The 20,966-nt window shown below is 37.5% G+C and overlaps 1 protein-coding gene and 1 long non-coding RNA gene across 6 annotated transcripts in view; one reads left to right on the top strand and one right to left on the bottom strand.

Moving 5' to 3' along the window:
- LOC105493180 (phospholipase A2 receptor 1) overlaps positions 1 to 16,052 on the top strand; it is a 127,864-nt gene extending 111,812 nt beyond the window's left edge. Inside the window, exons 26-31 of one of the 5 annotated variants that reach the window (XR_011609804.1) lie at positions 1,369 to 1,509; positions 2,005 to 2,121; positions 3,279 to 3,455; positions 5,593 to 5,736; positions 6,246 to 6,278; positions 6,415 to 6,498. Coding sequence is in view for 4 of the 5 variants with exons in the window: in XM_011760659.2 (XP_011758961.2) it covers positions 1,369 to 1,509; positions 2,005 to 2,121; positions 3,279 to 3,455; positions 6,246 to 6,278; positions 6,415 to 6,629 (683 nt within the window). In the remaining variant the exon portion in view is untranslated. Of the gene's footprint in view, positions 1 to 1,368; positions 1,510 to 2,004; positions 2,122 to 3,278; positions 3,456 to 5,592; positions 5,737 to 6,245; positions 6,279 to 6,414 lie in introns of all 5 variants that reach the window. The other 4 variants (XM_011760659.2, XM_011760658.2, XM_011760660.2 and 1 more) reach the window with 4 other exon arrangements.
- On the bottom strand, positions 366 to 5,590 carry LOC139357126 (uncharacterized). Its single transcript, XR_011609806.1, has 3 exons — positions 5,531 to 5,590; positions 3,496 to 3,630; positions 366 to 503 (listed from the first exon to the last, which is right to left on the bottom strand). It is a non-coding gene; the product is annotated as an uncharacterized lncRNA (long non-coding RNA).
- Positions 16,053 to 20,966: the final 4,914 nt, after the last annotated feature.

Genomic DNA, 20,966 nt, shown 5'->3' with positions numbered 1-20,966 from the left:
CAGCTGTCCATCACCAGTACCAAGAGTAGAAATCAGGTTTCCTGCACAGAATTCGCTAACACAAGCTGGCCTCCTTTTAAATCTCTCATTTAGTAAAAGTGCATGTATTTACTTGCATTCTGGGTACTGCATCAAATAACATACAAATTATATATCTTTAGATCAAAACAATCCAGATTAAATATAAATGATAGCCACATGTATCTTGGAAAAGCTAATTGTGCTTCTAAAACACCATAAAAGCTGTCCTTCCCCCTCTCCCCCGCTTTTTTTTGTTGTTGTTAGCTCTTGCCTTTTCTTGGAATCTTGTCCTTTCAATAACAATGCATTTATTGAATGCTTCAGAAGTGTCAGGCTTTAACTCATTGAAACTTCTCAACTTGTAAGGAAGGTGGCTGTGTGGCATACACCAGTAATCGCAGCACTTTGGGAGGCAGGAGCAGGAGGACCTCTTCAGACCAGGAGCTTGAGACCAGCTTGGTTAACACAGTGAGACTCTTTCTCTACAAAAAAAAAAAAAAAAAAAATCAATTATCTGAGCTTGGTGGTGCGTGCCTGTAGTCTGCTACTTGGGAGGCTGAGGCTGGAGGATCACTTGAATCCAGGAGTTTGAGGCTGCAGTGAGCTATGATTGTGCCACTGCACTTCAGCCTAGGTGACAGAGTGAGACTTTGTCTCTTAAAAAGTTTTCTGTAATTTAAAAAAAATATTTTTAAAGGTTTTGTTGTTAGCTCTCTTTTATAAAGAAACCAAGTGCAAGGTAACATGCCCATGGCCACGCAGCTAATAAGTGGTGGAGCCGGGATCTCAGCATGGATGTGTCTAACTCTCATGCTGGCTCTCTGAAATAAAATCCCCCTGGAGTTCCCTTATTTATTTTATGTTATGCTACATTATGATACTTTATTGAATGCATTATTTTCTTTCATAGGTTTATTAGTGGGTAAGGACTTTTCAAATCTGTGATACACGGCACTGCATGAAATGCATACATTTGGAAATCTCTTTTGCCAGCGTCAGTCAGCTGCCACTCTCTCTGGGAGTCATAGCCCCTGCTTGTTCCAACCTTTAGGATGCTAACTGTAAACATGAAAGAGCCACGCTCACCCAGGCAGCACCCAAACTAAGCCTACAAAGCTGTGCATTAGCATATTTTGTTATGTTTATGTAAAGATTCTTTCTGTCAGAAATGCTATAAACTGGTCGTAGTTTTATAATCATTTACATGAAACCCAATCTTTTGGAGTATTACCATGAAAATCTTGTTACACATATTTAGCTTGGTCTTTTATAAAATGTAGTATAATATTTATCTCAATAAATAAACCCAGTCACCACCCTGAAATCATAACTGGTTTTTCTTCACAGAAACAAGACCATCTGAACACCCAGAGTTGTGCTCCGAAACATCTATTCCCTGGATAAAATTTAAAAGTAATTGCTACAGTTTTTCTACAGTTCTAGACAGTATGAGTTTTGAGGCTGCTCATGAATTTTGCAAAAAGGAAGGTAATTGTTTTTGTGATGGTAAAAATGCTTTCATGTGCTCTTTCTTGCCATTTCAGTAAACAATGTGGATTTCTTTATTCATCCCATTAGTTAGTGACTTTAGAAGCAACAAAAACTATTGAAAAAATAAATACTATTAAAATTTCTTGTTTGGAGGACAGCTACTATATGAAACAGTGTCCAGTGTAAATTTGGAAACCTAAGATGATGTCTCAGCATACTGCACTTTCTGAAGAAAACGCTCCTTTTGCATGCATTTGCATTATGAATTTTGAATGTTCCCTAAAATTAATATTCTGTGCCTTAACTTCTGAAGTGCAAGCTTATATCTTTTTAAAACTGTGGTTTTACTTTTTTAATTTAAAGTATCTTATTTACAATGGAAATTTTCACTTTTCAAAACCTGAGCTTTACAAATAATGGTATAGGAAACATTTTTTTAAGTATATTTATGTGTAAACACAAACATTCCTTTGCTACTTGTCTCTCTTATAGGTTCTAATCTTTTAACAATCAAGGATGAGGCTGAAAATGCATTTCTCCTAGAAGAGCTGTTTGCTTTTGGTTCTTCTGTCCAGATGGTTTGGTTGAATGCTCAATTTGATGGTAACAGTAAGTGATTTGGGTAGAGGAGAGGACATAAATAAATACATGGTTGTTAAAGCTGATGATAATGGCATCTGTGAGCCAGAAAACTCTCCTTGGATACATTTTCTGTGAAAAAAAATAGCATGAAGCCTAAAGCCATTTCTTCCAAAAACAACACTGCAACCCTTTTCTCTACGCTTTTGTCTTTTAAAATAATCCCAGAACACCAAAAATAAAAACAAACAAACAATAACATGTTTATCTTTATGCTTAGCAGGAGGATGCTTGACTGGAACTTTGTGTTCACAGACTTAGTCACCGCATACCAAAACCATATTTACTTGAAAATATCCCAGGTTTCTAAATGTTATAAAAGCACAGTAGAGTTATGGAAATGTTTCCATGATAAACTGTGCTGTTAGGATTCTGATTTGTTACTCATAAAAACCAGAGTTTGTAATAAAATGGAATCATGGTATTCTTTTCTTTATGTAATTGATGGTTATTGAAAGGTACTTGTGAAGAAAATTATTTTAATTGGTATGGAGAGCTTGTTATAGTGGTGTACCAAGGTGGGGGGTGAGCCTACCCTTTCGAGGAGGAGTATTTTAATCACCAACATTGTTCAGAATTTCAAGCAGATGGTGATAATAAAAAGCAGACCAACTTTTAGTTAGCTGTATTGTTAGTTTTAAATTATTTTCAGACAATACACTATTGCCCACACATGGGATGGACTGTCCTACCGCCCCTACCCCTTTGGTACATGGCTGGCTTGCTATTAAAGAAATTCACTGTAAAATCTTTTTAGAAAGCGAGCCTTTTTGTAATGATGAAGATGTTAGGACTTCAAAGGATTTTTCTTGACTCAATTAGTTTTGTTTATCAAATGATTTCTTTAAATTGATCGTATATATATGGAATATTTCAAAATTCAAACTGTCACATTAAGAAACATGATAACCTAAATGACCTAAATTAGAACACTGTACCTAAAATAAAGAGGCAACTTTATTAACGCCTACCTTTTGATGCTGAGTACATGACTATATTTACTGAGTTGAATGTATTAGTTCAAGAGTCTCATTAAATTCAGGGGGTGCTTTTTATGGTTAATTCCAGTCTTAGTATGTTTGGTAACCATGCACATAATTCATAATGAGTCAGCAATTTTCTCACAGATGAAACCATAAAGTGGTTTGATGGAACTCCCACAGACCAGTCAAACTGGGGCATTCGGAAGCCAGACACAGACTACTTCAAGCCCCATCATTGTGTTGCCCTGAGGATCCCGGAAGGATTATGGCAGCTATCCCCGTGTCAAGAAAAAAAGGGCTTTATATGTAAAATGAAGGCAGGTAGGTAAAATCAGAGAGTAATTCTTCATTTTGATTCTACCTTAACTAATGTGACTGATTTCTTCGGCATTTAAAGGTTTTAAAATCCAAGTTTAGAGAATATTCAGATAGATTCTGACGTTATTGTCGTGTTCTGCACCAAACAAGTCAGAGAATAGTTCAGCTCCTTCTTTCTCTGATAGGAGAAAAAAAAAAAAATCATTATAAATCAGCTAAAAGACTATGATTTTTCTTGTGTTACCCTGGTTGATCACCTAATGGACAAAAAAAGCATTTTCCCTCAAGCAAATACAACTAGGAATGTAAACCAGCAACCTTCATTCTGGTGACTGCTATTCAGAATTCTTAAGGTTTATGTTTTGTCTCAGGCAATATAATCTAGGCTTATGTACATTTGTTGTGGACAAGGAGATGTTATTCTCTGTTGCAAGCATAATGTGTCCTAAAAGTCACATTCTAACTTAATCATGAGCAACATACTTAGTGTTTAGTAATTAAAAAAGAAAACAATAATTTTAGAAATCTAAGCTAGAAACTTCTAATCAGTTGCAAACAACCAAAGAGAGGGTGTTAAGGAGGATCACTGATGGTGGCAAAATGTCTATAATAATTACAGCAATTTCTAGATGTCAGTATTATAAAGTAGGGATCGCTGTGGCCTGGACTACTAGAGAAGGCTGCAGACGTGAGGTTTTAGGATCCCAAAGGATGAAGAGAATTATAGAAGCTGGAGCAGAAGAGGAAAAGGCCCAGCCTGATTAAAGGCAGCAACTAAGAATGTATTTCAGTTAGAGCAAAGGGCTCACGTTAGGGGGTGATGGGAATAAAATTGGACAGTAATGTAGGATCCTTTCACAGAGAGTGCCAGGCTAAAGAGCTAAACTTTGTGGTGGAAGAGACAAACCCCTATGTGCTCTGTAGACACCTGTGATGAAGTAGAACTCATGAGGCTATGAAGAGAAACATTTGTAATTTAAGTAATTGAACTAGGAATGAAAGAGGAGGGGCGAAATAGGAAGAGAGAATCACCAGCCTTGGTGACTGATCTGATACTGGGAATGAAGGAGAAAACACTGCAGGTGTGGGCACCAATGTCTGAAACCCCCACAATGTGAGTCTCAACTCTGTGTGAAAAACATGGCTAAGCCTGATAAATAATGTGACCAAGTTATCACTAGCGTTTAAATATCAAGAACAAATCAGAAACACTTCATGTCTTACAGGACTTTAAAGCTTCCTATTATGCAGATGACACCTCTTTCATCCTTTGTAGCAGCTTTCCAAGGTTGTGGAGCAATTTAAATATCCCCATTTTACAGATGGGAAAAGTGCCTGTCCAAACTGAGGCTACATCAAGGACTACAGAGAAAACTCTAAGTTTTCTAAGTGCTCCTTCCATGCCTCCCACTGCATCTATTCTGAGAACAAACACTCTTAACAGTCTTTCTTAAAGATGTATCTTTGTGTTTAAAGTGATGGTTATCCCAAGTACACGGTATAAAGTGTATGACTATATTCAATTATCACTTGTATTCTGAAAATTTGTGCATCTGATATGCATCAATTTAAAAGAAGTGTCTTCATAAAAACACAATAATACATGTTTTCAACAGTTTAATGCAACATTAAATGGCATTGTTTTTATATTAAAAGAACAAGTCTGGGCCAGGTGCAGTGGCTCACACCTGTAATCCCAGCACTTTGGGAGGCAGAGGCAGGTGGATCACTTGAAGTCAGGAGTTCAAAACCAACCTGGCCAACATGGCAAAACCCCATCTCTACTAAAAATACAAAAGTTAGCTGGGTGTAGGGGCGCATATCCGTAATCCTAGATACTAAGGAAGCTGAGGCAAGATAATTGCTTGAACCCAGGGCAGAGGTTGCAGTGAGCCAAGATCGCACCATTGCACTCGGGCCCAGGCAACAGAGTGAGACTTCATCTCAAAAAAAAAAAAAAAAAAAAAAAGTCTGTTTTTTAAAAGTATGGTTTTGCTATTGGTAACGGTGTTTATTTTTTTCATGTCTATCAGAGTGAATGCGCATCAGTAGGACATCAAGGCACTTTTTTTACTCACAAATCCATTTCTTCTTCTTCCTCTGGTTCATTCTCTATATCTTTCTCTGGATCTTGACCTAGATCAAAAATAGAAGAGTTCACATTTTGATATAACATCTACTTAAAAGATGTGTTTTTACAGTAGAAAGTTTTAAAACAGGAACTCTCTAACTTTTTGGATGGAGAAGCTGTTGCTCATTCCCCAAGACCCATGAGACCACAAAGGTGAGAAGATGCTGATTTAAAAATCCTTGTAAAGAGGCAGGCAGATTATCATTGCTGGACAAACTCCATATAAGATCCCAGCAAAACTGTGAGTTCCTTGTATGCAGGGTTTATATTTTACTCTATATTTATTGCAGCACAGTGCTGGAACTGAATGAAAACTTTTTGGCTTGAGAAAAAAAAAAAAAGCAGGGTGTGTGTTTGTGAGCACTAATAACAGTGATTACAGTAAATCAAAGGTCAGCAAATTTTTTTGTAAAGGGCCAGCTAGTAAACATTTTAGACTTTGGGAGCCATATGGTCTCTGTCACATGCCATTGTAGCACGAAAGCAGCTGTAACGATACATCAATGAATGAGTGTGGCTAAGTTCCAGTAAAACATTTTTTGTAAAAACAGGTGACCCAGTTTGTTCCATGGACCATAGTTTGCTGATCCCTGTGTAAGTAATGACATATTTTTGCTGAATTAAAAGAAAAACCTCATTTTAATTTTTGTATTTGATCTTAGATATTCGCACTGCAGAGGAGCTGCCAGAAAAAGGTACGTTTGAAACCATACAGAACATTTTGATTTTTCTTAGAAATAATAAGATAGAAAGCAACTGTATGACAGTATCTACATTATTTCATCGCCATTGACATTTTTCTTTTAAAAATATATATATATATTCTTTCAGGACCAAGTCACAGCATCATTCCTCTTGTGGTAGTCCTGACACTCATAGTCACTGTGGCCATTTGCACTCTTTCCTTCTGCATCTACAAGCAAAACGGTGGTTTCTTCGGGAGACTTGCAGGGTTTCAGAATCCTTACTATCCTGCAACCAACTTTAGTACGGTACATTTAGAAGAAAATATTCTCATTTCTGATCTTGAGAAGAGTGACCAATAATAATGAGGTCAGAGAATGTCCCAGCCACCAGGGTGAGTAAAGAAGACTAAACAGGAGTCTCATCTGCCTTTCCCTTTACAGCCCACATGCTATTAGAATGTGAATTGGGTCACTATTTTAATTATTCTTGAAGTGATTACTGGTTTTGAATTTTAACCAAATCAGATGGGTTTTGATTTATTCATTTCCCTAAACTGTGATCCATTCTTAAAAAGGGGAAATTATGCATTGGTTATTTTTCAGAAAGACAAGAACTATTAAAAGAAACTCCCTATTGAAAATTCTCAAATCAAAATGAGTAATAGTTTTTGCATTAATGTGTCTCTACTAAAATTTGGGGGATTAAAACTAATCTGGTATCTATTCAGACATTTACCCACACTTATACCATTAAGAAAGACAGAAAGAAGCAAAAAACAATTAATCTTGTATATGAGAGGAAAAGGAAAGGGCTTCTGAGAGGATTCTTAGTTGTTTCTTTTGAATTCACTTTTAATAGCAGGATTTGAAAAATACTAATTTCTATGCTTAAGGATCACAGGTTCTGGGCTCTCAACTGATATGTAAGGTGACATTCATTTTTATTAGGTCTAACATCTCAAGCTAAAGGAGAAAAAAATACCTTCTTTTAAATGGCAAAGACCTTCGTTAGCAGCACACTTTTATAAACAACCATATAGTTAAAATGTGGCCTTAAACCTTCAATTACTAAATGATTACTAAGTTGGATATTTTAAAATGTCTTATAGATAAGCTTAAAGTAATATATTGAAACTTTAACAGTTGTACTGTTAAAACTCATAGACTTTCTGAAAAACTAAAGATGTAGAATAATATCTAACACTCTTAACAACTGGAAGATATAAAATGTAACTTGGATTTAAAGGGGAAGAGCTAAAGATCTGAATTATAGTTTCATTAGAACCAGACAGACGATTGTTGAGAAGTACTAAATAAATTAGTAATCTAGATATCTTTATTATGTAAATGAGTTTAGGTGTTCTATTTAATAAGCTATTTTCTGGGAACCATCTCCTTTTATATTAGTCTACTTAGTGTAGATGGTAAATAATGATTATGATACTGTCTGTAAATAAAAAATTACAGATTTTATTTTCCTTTTTTAGTTCCTTATAAAGAAAACAGCTTCATAATCAATATCTAAAAATGTACTCATTACATAACTGTTTATTGGATTTTATCAAGAAAAAAGTGTAATGGGCATGGTGGCATGCACCTGTAGTCCCAGCTACTTGGGAGGCTAAGAGAAGAGAATAAACTGAGCCCAGAAGTTGGAGGCTGCAGTGAGTTATGGTTGCTCCACTGCACTCCAGCCTGGGCAACTGAATGAGACCCCAACTCAAAAAAAGTGCTGTTCTAGAAACAGAGATGCTAAGGTGAGCAACTTGGGGTAAGGGCTATCTTTTCATGGCACTTATTTTCTAATGAGGGAAAACTGACAGTAACTCAGTAAAGAAATGCATATGCAGAAAATAGCAAGTGGTTATGAAAATGAAGTAAAGTTCCATGATAGAGAGAAACTGCGGGCTCTCAGGGCCTCCCTGAGAGTGTGCATTTTAATTATTACAACCAACTGCCTCAAAACCAGTGGCCACTAGTCACAAGGGGGAGCTCTGAGAGAAAGTATGAATGAATTTCTAGGAGGCAAACCATCATCATTAGAAATACAATTTGAAGAGCATACCACTAAGAATGGAATCCTTGTGGCCTGCAGCAGTTAACCCAGCTTCCAAAAGCAGCTCTTTGCTACTGTTATAATAATTTACACACTGAGACAGTCTACTTCCATAATTTTTTAAGTATTGGGACTTCATTTTTTAAAAGATATTATATGATGTGGCAGTTGCGTATTTATGACCCAAAAGAATAATTGGCTTGAACTCACCAGATGGTATAAAAGCCCAATTTAACAATCTTTTGAGTGGAATTAAAGTTCTCTTCTTTTCAATGGACTTGTAAAAACTGCTAATCAACCAGCCTTCCTGTCAGGGTATACAGTCACACATAGTAATTTGACAAAACACACCATTCGGAAAGTGACTTTGCAGAAATAAGCAGTATTGCTTGTCAATGATCCATGCTTTGGTGTTTAGTATTGAACAACACCTCCGGAGAATCTGGACCCATGGACAGATCACACACTTCTTGCCATTACTGAATTTGCAGAAATAGCACTGAAGTATTCTGCTACACTTATATATATGCAATTTTTTTGACATTTTTTTTCACTTTTTTTTTTTTTTTTTTAATGGAGTCTCGCTCTATTGCCACGCAGGAGTACAGTGGCTTGATCTCAGCTCACTGCAACCTTCGACTGCCTGGTTCAAGCGAGTTTCCTGCCTCAGCCTCCCGAGTAGCTGGGATTACAGGCGCACACCACCACGCCTAGCTAATTTTTGTATTTTTAGTAGAGACAGGGTTTCACCATGTTGGCCAGGATGGTCTCAATCTCCTGACCTCGTGATCCACCCACCCCAGTCTCCCGAAGTGCTGGGATTACAGGCATGAGCCGCCGCACCCAGCCTCATGTGTATTTTTAATCTGAACTAGATTTTGTAGCTATAAGACGAAAAGAAAAAAAAAGTAGCAGGTAATGGGTATATTATACACTATTTTGGTGATGGTTACACCAGACTTTACCACTACATACTGTATTTATGTAACAAAATTACACTTGTACTCCTTACATTTATGCCCAAAAAACAGCAGGATCACAAATTCACACATAGATAATGTGCCCTTTCAAAAGTCAATTATTTTCTATAACTAATTTGAGCATCTTTATAGACTCTGAGTAATGGAAATTCTTGGGTTTTTCCATTTAACAGTATCTTGGGCTCTTACAATTACAACAGTCTTCTTTCAGATTTAAATGTTTACCGAATGTTCACTTAAACATTGTCTTTTGGAGTTTCTTTAGTCTTTTCAAAATGGTGGTTGGATATATGAGAACTTGCTGTGCCCTGATAGTGTTGAGGGGAGAAGGTGATAACTTACGGTGGATGTATGTTAGCTGATGTCCACTGAGAATAGCTGTCTGGCCTCACTCTTGGGAATTCTGCTGGCACCTGCTGTTAAGTCTGCAGTTGCTGTAATCTGTAGTCTGTTCTCTTTGATTTGGCCTCATTCTGGCTGTCCCTGGTGCTGTCTTATCTCATGAGAAGTGACTGTGTCTCCTGTTGAATTCCCTATCTGGACACTGCAGTTCTTGGCTACAAGGCAGTCACTTCACCCCTGCAGTGGTGAGATCCTATTAGCTACCATTAGCTACTCTTTTAGTACAGAAAGGCAAAATGCCCTAGCAAACAATCCCACAGTCTTGGTGGATTAACACAGCAAAGGTTTATTTCTCACCCACACCTCCATGGGCTGGCAAGAGGACTTTGCTCTATTCAGTCATTCATGGGTCCATGCTCCTCCTATACAGCCAGCCCTCTGTCTCCTAAGGCCTGGAGTCCTCCATGGGCCTCCAATCTGTGGCTGACGTGGCTGACAGAGGATGTTAACTTGAGACCCATCTTTGATTCATTATGGAGCTTCCACAGGCTGTTGAAATACATCCTCTAAGTCAACAGTCTTCGAACTGGGGACACATGCCTTAGGAATACAGGAGCATGGGTATTTTAAGAAACTTAATTTCCAGAATCTTCATGTATGTTTTTTTCTTATAACTGATTTGCCTGAGAGCACCCCTGGTTCTTCTTTCCCACCTCTCTTTACACAAATGCCTTTCTCTACCTTTAAAAAGAAAAAGAAATGGCTTTCATTTCAGATCTTACTATGGGAAAATCCTCCATGGCTCCAAAGAAAAATATTCAAAGTATTGATGTCAGTGAAGCTTCTTTTGATAAAGAAATCATAAACTCATTCTGTAGATCCTCATGTCTTTTTCTGTGTTAGAACATTTTTCTGTTAAAGTTGAAGCAATGACTTAGAAATGAGTTATTTTGCCCCATGTTCATATTCTGAATTAATATGTATTATACAGTGGAACAGCTGGAGTGCTAACCACCTTCATTTGAGAATTTATCTCAGCTATTACCTGACTATTGTCAGAGAACAGGCTATAGAAAAAGTCTGGTGAAAGCAAAGTGAAGTGTGTGTTGCTAAGAACCTAACATATTATGTTATCCAGAAGAAAGTCCCCAGGCTTGATTTATCTTAGATTTCTATGTGAGTTGTGAGGATCAGTATTAACAAGCTTCTTTGAACTGAAAAATGAATTCAGACCTTTTCTGAACTTTTTTTTTATTTGGCTCATTGGTTTGACAACAAGGATTGACTTTACCCATTAAGTTTCATGATGAACATTTTGTGTTAATTGAATGAACTAAATCTGCTGCTCTTGTGTTCTGATTAAAGCTTGTAATATGATAAAGGCATTTTAATAGAAAATAGTATTGACCGAACTATAATGAATTGATATTTTACTTTTCCCAGCCTTCATTTGTATATTAGGTAAAGCAAGGTGCCTGTAAGTGAAAGAGTAACAGGCATAATGAACAGTTACTTGAAGGGTCTTAGTAAAGCCTTTTAATTTTACTTGTAGGAAATTGACATGAATCATTCTAATGACTGGGTAACAAATCATTTTGCAAGTAGGGTGCTTCCAGTTCTTTGTGTTACAAAAAACTGAAGGAGGATATAATCAAACAGTTAGCTGATAGATGATAGAAAAATTTTTTAATGTAGAATCACTGATTTTTTTTTGGCACCTATGAAAAAGGAATTCAAATAATAGAGGGATATCGTTATAAGAAACCTCCTTTTATTCCCATCTACCTATTTAATATGAACAAAGTTTCCATGTTAAGATAAGTTAGAGTATGCTGTGGAAACAAACCCTGCAATACCAGTGGTTAAAAACAAAACTCAGAAGTTAATTTATTGATCATGCGAAGCCTGCTATGGTCAGGACGCTTGCCTCCAAGCAGTAGCTCACAGGTCCAGGCTGTGTCCTACCTCCAGAACATGGGGCTTCCAGTGCTGCTTTGGCACTAGAGAACTGTTAAGTTCCCGGGTTCAGGAAGAAACACTTGGCACTTCCACTCGTGTGTCATTGGCTGGAACTAGTCACATGACCTAAGCTAACTGAAAGGAAGTCCAGGAAGTCTTCTGCTTTGTGTGCTCAGGAAAAAGAGGATAACTGACTACAGTTAGCACCAGCAATTTCTACCAGAGTTTCTCAGCATGTATACCTACAAAAAAAGGAAAGAGAGAACGGAATTGATGCTGAAGCTTGATTTATACTAGTAATTTTTAACTAATGCTAATTAATTTTTATCTGTGATACATCCATTTCATTAAGAGATCCATTTGCTATCATTTTAGTTGGACATATACTGATCTTATTTTAATCTTTGTAACATATTTATTTTGTTCTGATCAATTGTATACTAACAATAATTGAAATGACAACTCAATGTAGAAGAAAATGTATAATACTTAGAGCCTATGTTCACAGGGACTTCTTAAAAAATAATTTTAATTTATATACATATTTTTACTGCAGGAAAATATGATAAGGTAATGAATAAAATATTTCACAAATAAAAGTATATTTCATTAGGATAAAATTCTGGGGGGGAGTTGGAATGGAAATACAAGATTAAAAGAAAGTAATATCTCTGACTGCTGTGTATTTCTATTTTTAAATAGATTATGATAGAACTCAAATTGTTGTAGTATCTCCAGTCAAAGGAACTTAGGCTTCTTGAGAAAGTAGTTGATTGCAGGTCTAAGGCAGGAAAACACAAGATGAAACTGGAATATCTTGTGACGGCAGAAAATAAGGAGGTGCTCACAGAAAGATGGGGCATGTCCAAAGGACACAGGAACCAACCTGAAGGAGCTCTCCAGTGGAAATGTTGGAACAATTTGAGCAAAAAATAAAAAATGATAATATTGGATTATAACCCATACAATACATATCTGTGTGTCCATACTGATGTAAACAATTGAATGAGTGAATGAAAGAATGAAAAGAAGACACAGTTCTTCTCCCCAGCAAATTCCAATTAATAAATGTAGAAGAAATGGGAGAAACAAAAATCACTATCAGGAAAACACAACAATAATAATTGTTGTTGGCAAGACCTACAAGTTGGTGCAAAAGTTAGGGGGTGAATGTTTGAGGAGAAACAGAATATTTGCATAACCTTACAGTATTCCCCCCAAAATAATCACTAATTACAAAGGGAAAGTAATAACTTTACAGTAAAGAAACTTCTTTAATCAAGGGATCAAGGTTAACAGAAGCAGTAATAAGCCACATCAGCATCATGTACCCCCTGGTATGGCACTGAGGAGGGCACATGACTTCTTTGGTATCCTCCCCAAAATGCATAATCTCAACTTAATCATGAAAAAACATTAGATAAATCCAAGTTGAGGGACATTCCACAAGATAAATGATCACTTCAAAAGTGTCCAGGTCATGAAAGAAAGGAAAGATTGAGGAAATGTCAAGGATTGGAGGACACTAAAGAGACATGACAACTACATGCAAGTTGAAATCCTAAACTGGATCCTGGAACAGAAAATGGACTTTATGGGAAAATGGGAAAGTAAAATAAAGTCTGTGGCTTAATTAATAGTATCATACCAGTATTAGTTTATTTGTTTTGATGATTATACCATGGTTTTGTGAGATGTACCGTTAGAAGAAGCTGAGGGAGGCTGTACAGGAACTCTCTGGACTAAGTTGGCAATTTTTCTATAAACCTAAAATCATTTCAATATACAAAGTTAACATTTTGCTATGATATTATTCCATTGGCTATATTAAAAGGGCGATAAGGCACTTTTATTTTTACACGTCATTATTTATAATATTCTGAAAATTGCATCCTAATTATAAAAAATTTTGGCTGTCAACTTAGAAATTCGTGAAGCGAAATGCCTTCTTTCACAATTATTTTAGCAATTTTGTATGCTAGCCAAAAAGTTTTAGGACCACTGCTATATGATGTTTTTTCTCTCTTGTCTCAGATGAGAAGCAGTGCAAAACCCTGTGTGTCTCCAACCTACCTAACACACCATCCGCTGTAGGATTAGGACCCAGACACATCTTGCTGCAGGCCACACTGACTTCCATCTGCTCTCTTTTCTCTGCATTCTTCTTTTGTGTCACTTCCCTGTCTTATCAGTACTTCTAATTCTCATACTCCTGCTTATCCCCTACAACCTTATGCCTTAGTATTAATAGGGTACGGCAGGGAAAAACTCACTTCATTTCCATTTTGTTCTTAGAGAAGAAAAATTGGGAGACATTTCCAAAATGGCATGTACATCATGATTCTTATTGCCAACATTTATTAGAAACTTTGACTGTAGTGATTATCAAGATACATGCCTGGACTATTTATTACCTCTTTCCCCACCTTTCAAAATGAGGATTTAGAGCAGGAGTTGGCAGGGCCAAATCCAGCCTGCAGCCCATTTTGGAAATCAGGTTACTGGGACACTGCCATTCCGCATTCGCTCACATACTGTGCATGACTGCTTTCATGCTTCCGTGACAGAGCTGAGTGGTTGCAACAGAGACCGAATGGCCTGCAAAGCCTAAAATACTTACTTTCTGGACCTTTACAGGAAGTTTGCCAACCCCTGATTTAGAAAGTGAAAACCTAAATGGGGAAGTCTTACATACTTTAACGTATCTTAGCAAGCACTGTTATGTTAATGTATATGGGCAGCACTTAAAATATATTAATAAACAATTCTGATCAGTAAACATTTATTTAGAGCCTATTGTGGCCCAGAGAGTGTCATGTGCTCGGAGGCTATAAATACCAATAACACCCCATCTCTCCCCTCATGGAACTCAGTCTCGGGGAGAGGAATATGTAAATGATAAGTGCAATGCAATGTGACATAAATAATATCAAGAGGAAGAGAATCAGAAAAAAAAAGGAGAGGAGACTGATTAATTCTGTCAGAAGTAGACAAAGCCTTAACAAGATAAGTAATATGTATTAAATTGTAAGAAATGTTAGATAAAACAGCTTTCTTTAGTATTTTTTGAGTTAGAAAGCAAGTTTTTAGCTTGGGGTCAGAATATTTTTAGAGAAAAATTTTAAAATGTGCCTAAACCTGAAATTCTGGATTTAAAAAAGTGAAACTATGCATGTGCCTCTAATACCTAATGACGAATTCTAATTGCAGAAGAATGCCAATAACTGAAACCACAAAATGAGCCCTACGTATACCGGTGACCTTCTTTACTCAGAATTAATTAACACAAGCACTTGTTTCTTGCAGAGCACTTTGCTGTAATTTAGAACAAATTAAGGGAAAAAATCATTCAAGTGCTGTTTTCTTCACACCATGAAGTAAGCATGATGGACCAAAGTTAACTCATTTAAGATATTATCATCCATTTTTTGTAATTATGAACAGCAATATCATCTTTTTCCTTCAAAAAAAGAAAAAGACACCCTGATCTATGCTATTTTCAGCTTGTTTCCTGTGCTTCTATTTATTAATGGAAATTGATTTTTCAAGATTAATGTAAAATGTGTTTATGTTTCTCCCATTAAGTCTCTTATTTATATTAGATTCAATGTATATGTTCTGGATATTTTTCAAATAAATATATTTTTAATATAATACAGCAATTTGCAAATTGTTAAAGGACCATTTGTAATGTTTTCTCCTGGCCCCCCCAGCCCTGAAACTGTAACTTTATTATTGTCTTCGCACAGTGGTTTGTGAATTAACTTGAGCTCCTTGAGTTCCTACTTCTAAGAAATTATTTAAACTTTACTCTTTATCTTCTTAGTATACAGAGCTTGGTAGGAGCTGGAAACCCGACTCACAGATTTAGGAAACAGTGAGTTCTTGTCCCTGTAGACATCAGAACTGTGGGGAGGGAGAGATAGAGAACCAGAAGGCAGTTGGCTGTAAGTATTTGGCTTTATTTCTGAGTTCTCTATTCTGTTCCTTTGGTCTATTCCTTTGTTCCTCTATTCCTTTGACTATTTTTATACCAGTACCATGCTGTTTTGGTGACTATGGCCTTATAGTATAGTTTGAAGTCAGATAATGTGATGCTTCCAGACTTGTTGTTTTTGCTTAGTCTTGCTTTGGCTCTGTGGGTTCTTTTTTGGTTCCATATGAATTTTAGGATTTTTTTCTAGTTCTGTGAAGAATGATGGTAGCATTTTGATGGGAAATGCATTGAATTTTTAGATTGCTTTTGGCAGTATGGTCATTTTCACAATATTTATTCTACCTATCCATGAACATGGTATGTGTTCCCAGTCATTTGTGTCATGTATGCTTTCTTTCAGCAGTGTTTTGTTGCTTTCCTTGTAGAGGTCTTTCACCTCCTTGGTTAGGTATATTCCTAAACATTTTATTCCTCCTTGTAAATTAATAAACTGACATTGTGATGTCCTCCTCAGTCTCATGTATGATTTTGTTTGGGCAGTGGCAGCTCTGGAACATTGCTATAGGAAGTGCACAGGTGTGCGCAGTCTCACCAGAAAGGGGGTCTAGACCTGAGGAACTTGTCATGGTGCAGTGATTCCACAACAGGGACACCAGGCTTTCTTAGATGGCAGAACAGTCATATATTGGCATTATGACATCTACCTCAGCTTTTGCAGGTGTTTAGTTGAATAAGCCAAAGCATGGCATCCCCTGGTCCAGAAAAGAGTTATGTTTCTGTGACTTGAAACCAGGAACGATGCCTGGGGCATAATGGTGATCTTTAAGTTCCAACCCATCTCCACACAGCCTTCCTTTTCTTTGAAGACAAGTAGGCCACTTCTGCCAGCTCTCATCTCTCTTATTTCATGGTAGTATTTGAGAGATCACAAATCTATTTCAAGCACAGTTTTACAGATGACAACAGAAGACTTAGAAATATTCTTTGATTTTACCAGTAATACATGGCTAATTTGTGACAATACATGAGAACTAATCTCATGATTCCTAGTTCTGATCTGGGTGGCTTGCAGTGTGACTGACCCCAGAGCACTGCAAGAAAGGAGGAGGTTAAGAGGAATGTGGGTCATGGTAGACCAGGGATAATGAAAGAGTCTATGTTATCAGACCATAAAATCAGAGAAAGGGAAAGAGGCTTCTCACCTGAATCAGATACCTGGGAAGGTGAGATATAGTTGCAGTTATGCACTGGTACCCAAATAGGTCTGTGGAATAGGAAAGAAGCCCCAAGGAGAGTTCTGAAGTGCAGAGTTGAAGGAAGGGAGTACAGAAGGGAGAATCAGGAACCCCAGAGGATACACAAAATGCCTGACAAACAATTAAATGCAAAATTCCCCATTTGATTTTACTGATGGATCTTAGGAATGGCCAAACTTCCTCCTACGGCCCTGGATAGTAGCAAGAACTGGGTTGCTTCTGTTTTGCTTCATGTTTCCAGAGACTGATGCATTCTTATGAAAAGCTAGTGATTTACATCCAACCTGATCAAAGATATAAACAAACAGCCCTGCAAGTCACCTAATCACAGGTTTAAAAAAAGAACTTTAAAAGAGTCTTTTTTCACTAGTAATAACTGGAAAGTAGAAAAAGGGGACTAGAAGATCATTGAGTTTAGATTCCAATTGATCACATGTATATCAAATACAAATGCCAAGTCTTTTAGCATCAGTTTTATTCACCCTTCCTCACTTCCAGTCCTGTATGGATGCTGGCTATTCCTCCAAAGCCACACTCCACCCTTCTTCACCCTGCTGTGTGCCTCAGATGATGTCCCTTGGTGTCCTTGCCCTCTAGTTTCGGTTGGGTCCAGCCCAGCGTGGGGCCGGGAAAGGAGATTTGAAGATGGAAATTAAGAAAGTTTGGAGGTTTGGGTCCCCTTGGCTCCCTCCTTGCCTTGCTGGAACCTAGCACTGGCCACATTCCTCCACTGGGGATACAGTGCCCAGTCACCTTCTCCTCTCCATAGCTTCAGTGTTTTCCAGATCCAGGAACAGCAAACACACTGCCTCTTCAGGCCTGGGGTGGTAAAGGCGCTCTGCAGCATGGAGCTGGCAGGGGAAGGGGTAGTTCATCATCCCTTGTTACTTCCTTTAACCTTTTCACACCTTTATAAATACAGTAGTCCCTTTAGTAAACTCTCTCTGGTGACCACTTCCAGCAAGCCACCCATTTCCTGGACAGCCCCTACTGATACAGCAAGCTTGCAAACATGGAACATGCTTTTGATATTGGAATGGCTCACTATTTAGCCATCTTTTTGTCCCCAGCTTTCCATTTCATTTTTGTGGGAAGCTTTTCCAACAAAACAACATAAAATTCCAATTAAACACATGTTCAGCCCTACTAGACTCTGAGAGCAAGCATAATAAATCATTCCCAAGTAAGCCATTCTTGATCTAAAATAAGAGTGGACACTAAAAAAAAGTTATTATAAGCCCAAACTGCTAAATTATACTTTCATGACTGAACACAACTGTAATCCATATTATTATTTTAAATTACACTATAAAAAGCAGTCATTTATCGCCTTTCCAAAACACAGTGATAATATATTACCAAATTATCAAGGGTTCTTTATTAAATCTCTTGAATTTGATTTATAATACACAAGGTAGCTTATCCTTGAGAAAGATCTACTAAAAGGTATACTTAGTCTTAAAGCTAGTGAAATAAAATTTCCCTCTAATCAGCTGCCAGAAAGCTTCCGCTTCAGTGCTTTGTTGATACTGGTGTCAGCAGGACATTAAAAGCTTGAAGCTTTTTACGTTTGATCAAATACCAACATGATGCTGAAGCAGAAGTATTAATTCATAGAGTAAAGCTTCCAGAACCTCTCCAGCTCTCCTCCATCCTTCCTCACCCCACCAAAAAGGTCGCATCAAATCAGGGATTCAGGGACAAAAGAAAGACGGGCATTTTGTCAGTGCTTCATGTACACAAAACCACTCTAGAACCCAAGGGAGAGACAAGCACTAAAATATACTTTTCTAAAAATGCCAATCACATCTAAGAAAGGGGAAAGTAACTGGTGCTGAAAAATAAGAAGGTGACCTGGTTATTATTCTCATCTTATAATAAGAAATGGAGCACCAGAAAGGGTCAGGAATTTGCCCCAAATTTTCAGCTAGTGTTTGGGAAAGCTGGGATCCTTGTCAATCAGATCATATTACTACAGTCCCTTCCCCAACAAAATCTCTCAACAAAGAAATAGGAAGCCTCCAAGGTTAAAGAAAAAATCATTTTTTTCCACAACTTTTTTTTTTTTTTTTTTTTTGCTTTGATTCCAGGCCTTCTAAAAGAAAGTTTTTATTATGCTGCCAAATTCACAAAAATGCTCAAGGGAACAGATTGAATTTTAAGTGTGTCTCAGAAACCTGCAGGAAAGTGTCAACAATAAAAACAATGTTTTCAGAAGATTATTTATACATAAGAGCCCAAAATGTATTTATATTGACATCTACGTAGTTGCTCTAAATGCTAATATCAGTCATCTTTTACATGGCTCTCTCGCCCTTGTCAATACACACGTACACACACCTACAATGGAGAAGTAATGCGGACACGGTGCAGCCTGTAAGATGCCTACCATTGCTGTAACACAATTAAGACATGCAAGATCCTAATTGATTATCTGATTTTTTTATAACAGACTGACTTGGAAAACAAGAGTTAGCACCATTATTTTTACCAGGTATACAGGTGAGAGGGGCTGGAAAATTCATTGCTGACATGGAGAAATACATATGTATCAGGGAAAGGGGACAGATACAAGAAGGATCATTTTGGTTTGTTTGAAAATCACATATCAGAGTGTTGAGGAAACAGAAGTTGTCCACATTGTATTGCCCAAGTCCTTATTGCCATAAATGTATTGGACAATGTGGGGCACCACAGGCATAACATGCCTCAGACCAGATAGGAAATGGGATGTACCACGACGTACAACCAAATGTTATTCTTAACAAAATATAGGATCTAATCGAATTGTCCATACTGGAGTCTGGAACAGATATTTCCTGGGAGCAAAAAAAGAACAGGACCCTAAATCCATTTCTCATGTTTTTACTTTGGTTTTTTCGTTTGTTTGGTTTTTGTTTTTGTTTTTGTTTTCACCACCACCACCTCCACCCCCATCCCAGAGTAAAAGAAAATTGTTTTCTAGGTGGATGGTCTTTCCTTAGCAATGCTTGCATGGCTTGACATTTGGTGCCCAAAGCATTCAGCAATAGGTAACTTCTTTCAGTTTAAAGATTCTGGCTGGTCCATTACATAGAATTTCATTTTTATGTATCTTTGAAGACTATTTTACTTGATATTTGAGATTCATTTTGGTTGCTTTCATCTTTGAACACCTTTCCTAACATGAAGCTACTTCCCAGCCTCCCTTGCAGCTCAGAAGCAGGCATTGGACATGGGCTCCACCAATGAGATCTGTACAAGTGAGACTTTGATTCAGAAGCAAATGACACTGTCCTAGGCTGAAGAGTAGTCCCTACAGATATCAGATCTTAATCCCTGGAATCTGAATGTTACCTTATATGGTAAAGTCTTTGCAGATGGGATTCAGTTAAGGATGTTGAGATGAGGAAATTATCCTGCATTATCCAGGTGGGCCTCACATGCAATCACATGTATCCTTAAAAGAGGGAGGCAGAGGGAAATTCAACATGCATGCAAATAAGGAAGTCATATAAAGATGGGCCAGAGAGGGATTTGAAGATGTTGGCCCTAAAGATTCTGGTTATGCAGCCACAAACCAAAGAATGCTGGTAGACCCCAGAAGCTGGAAAGGAAGAAATGGGTTCTCCTCTAGGGCCTCCAGAGAGAGAGCACAACCCTGCCAGCACCTTGATTTCAACCCAATGATACCTGATTTTGGACTTCTGACCTTCAGAATTATGAGAGAATAAATTTCTGTGGTTTTAGGCAACCAAGTTTGTGGTAATTTGTTACACACTGAAAACTAACACAAACGTAAAGAAGTAGGCCCCATACAGAATGCATTCTAACGAGGTTGGTGGCAGCCACATACAGCTTTCAGAAGCAGCAGTAGCAAAGTTTCCAGGACTACCTTCTGGTTCACGGTGAGCTGCAGAGTCTATGTCCACAAGGTCTGGCCACGTAGTGCTCCAGCATAATCTGTGCTTTGCTTTTGCTGTGTTGTCTCTGACCCTCTCTGAAATCCTGTGAGCTACTGAGTATACTTTAATAAATTACTTTTCTGCCTGAACTATAGTGCATTCCATTTTTTACAATTGAGAACCCTGGCTATAACAATAATTAAATTAGCATTAACTTCAACATGTTGGGCCATCCTCACCTATGGTAGATCATGTGTAGGTCATCTCCTTCTCCCAGATATTT

The sequence above is a fragment of the Macaca nemestrina genome, chromosome 11 (assembly GCF_043159975.1).
Source record: "Macaca nemestrina isolate mMacNem1 chromosome 11, mMacNem.hap1, whole genome shotgun sequence".
Classification (NCBI taxonomy): Eukaryota; Metazoa; Chordata; class Mammalia; order Primates; family Cercopithecidae; genus Macaca; species Macaca nemestrina.
The sequence above is the reverse complement of the archived record's forward strand: the minus strand, read 5'-3'. Positions and strand labels throughout refer to the sequence as shown.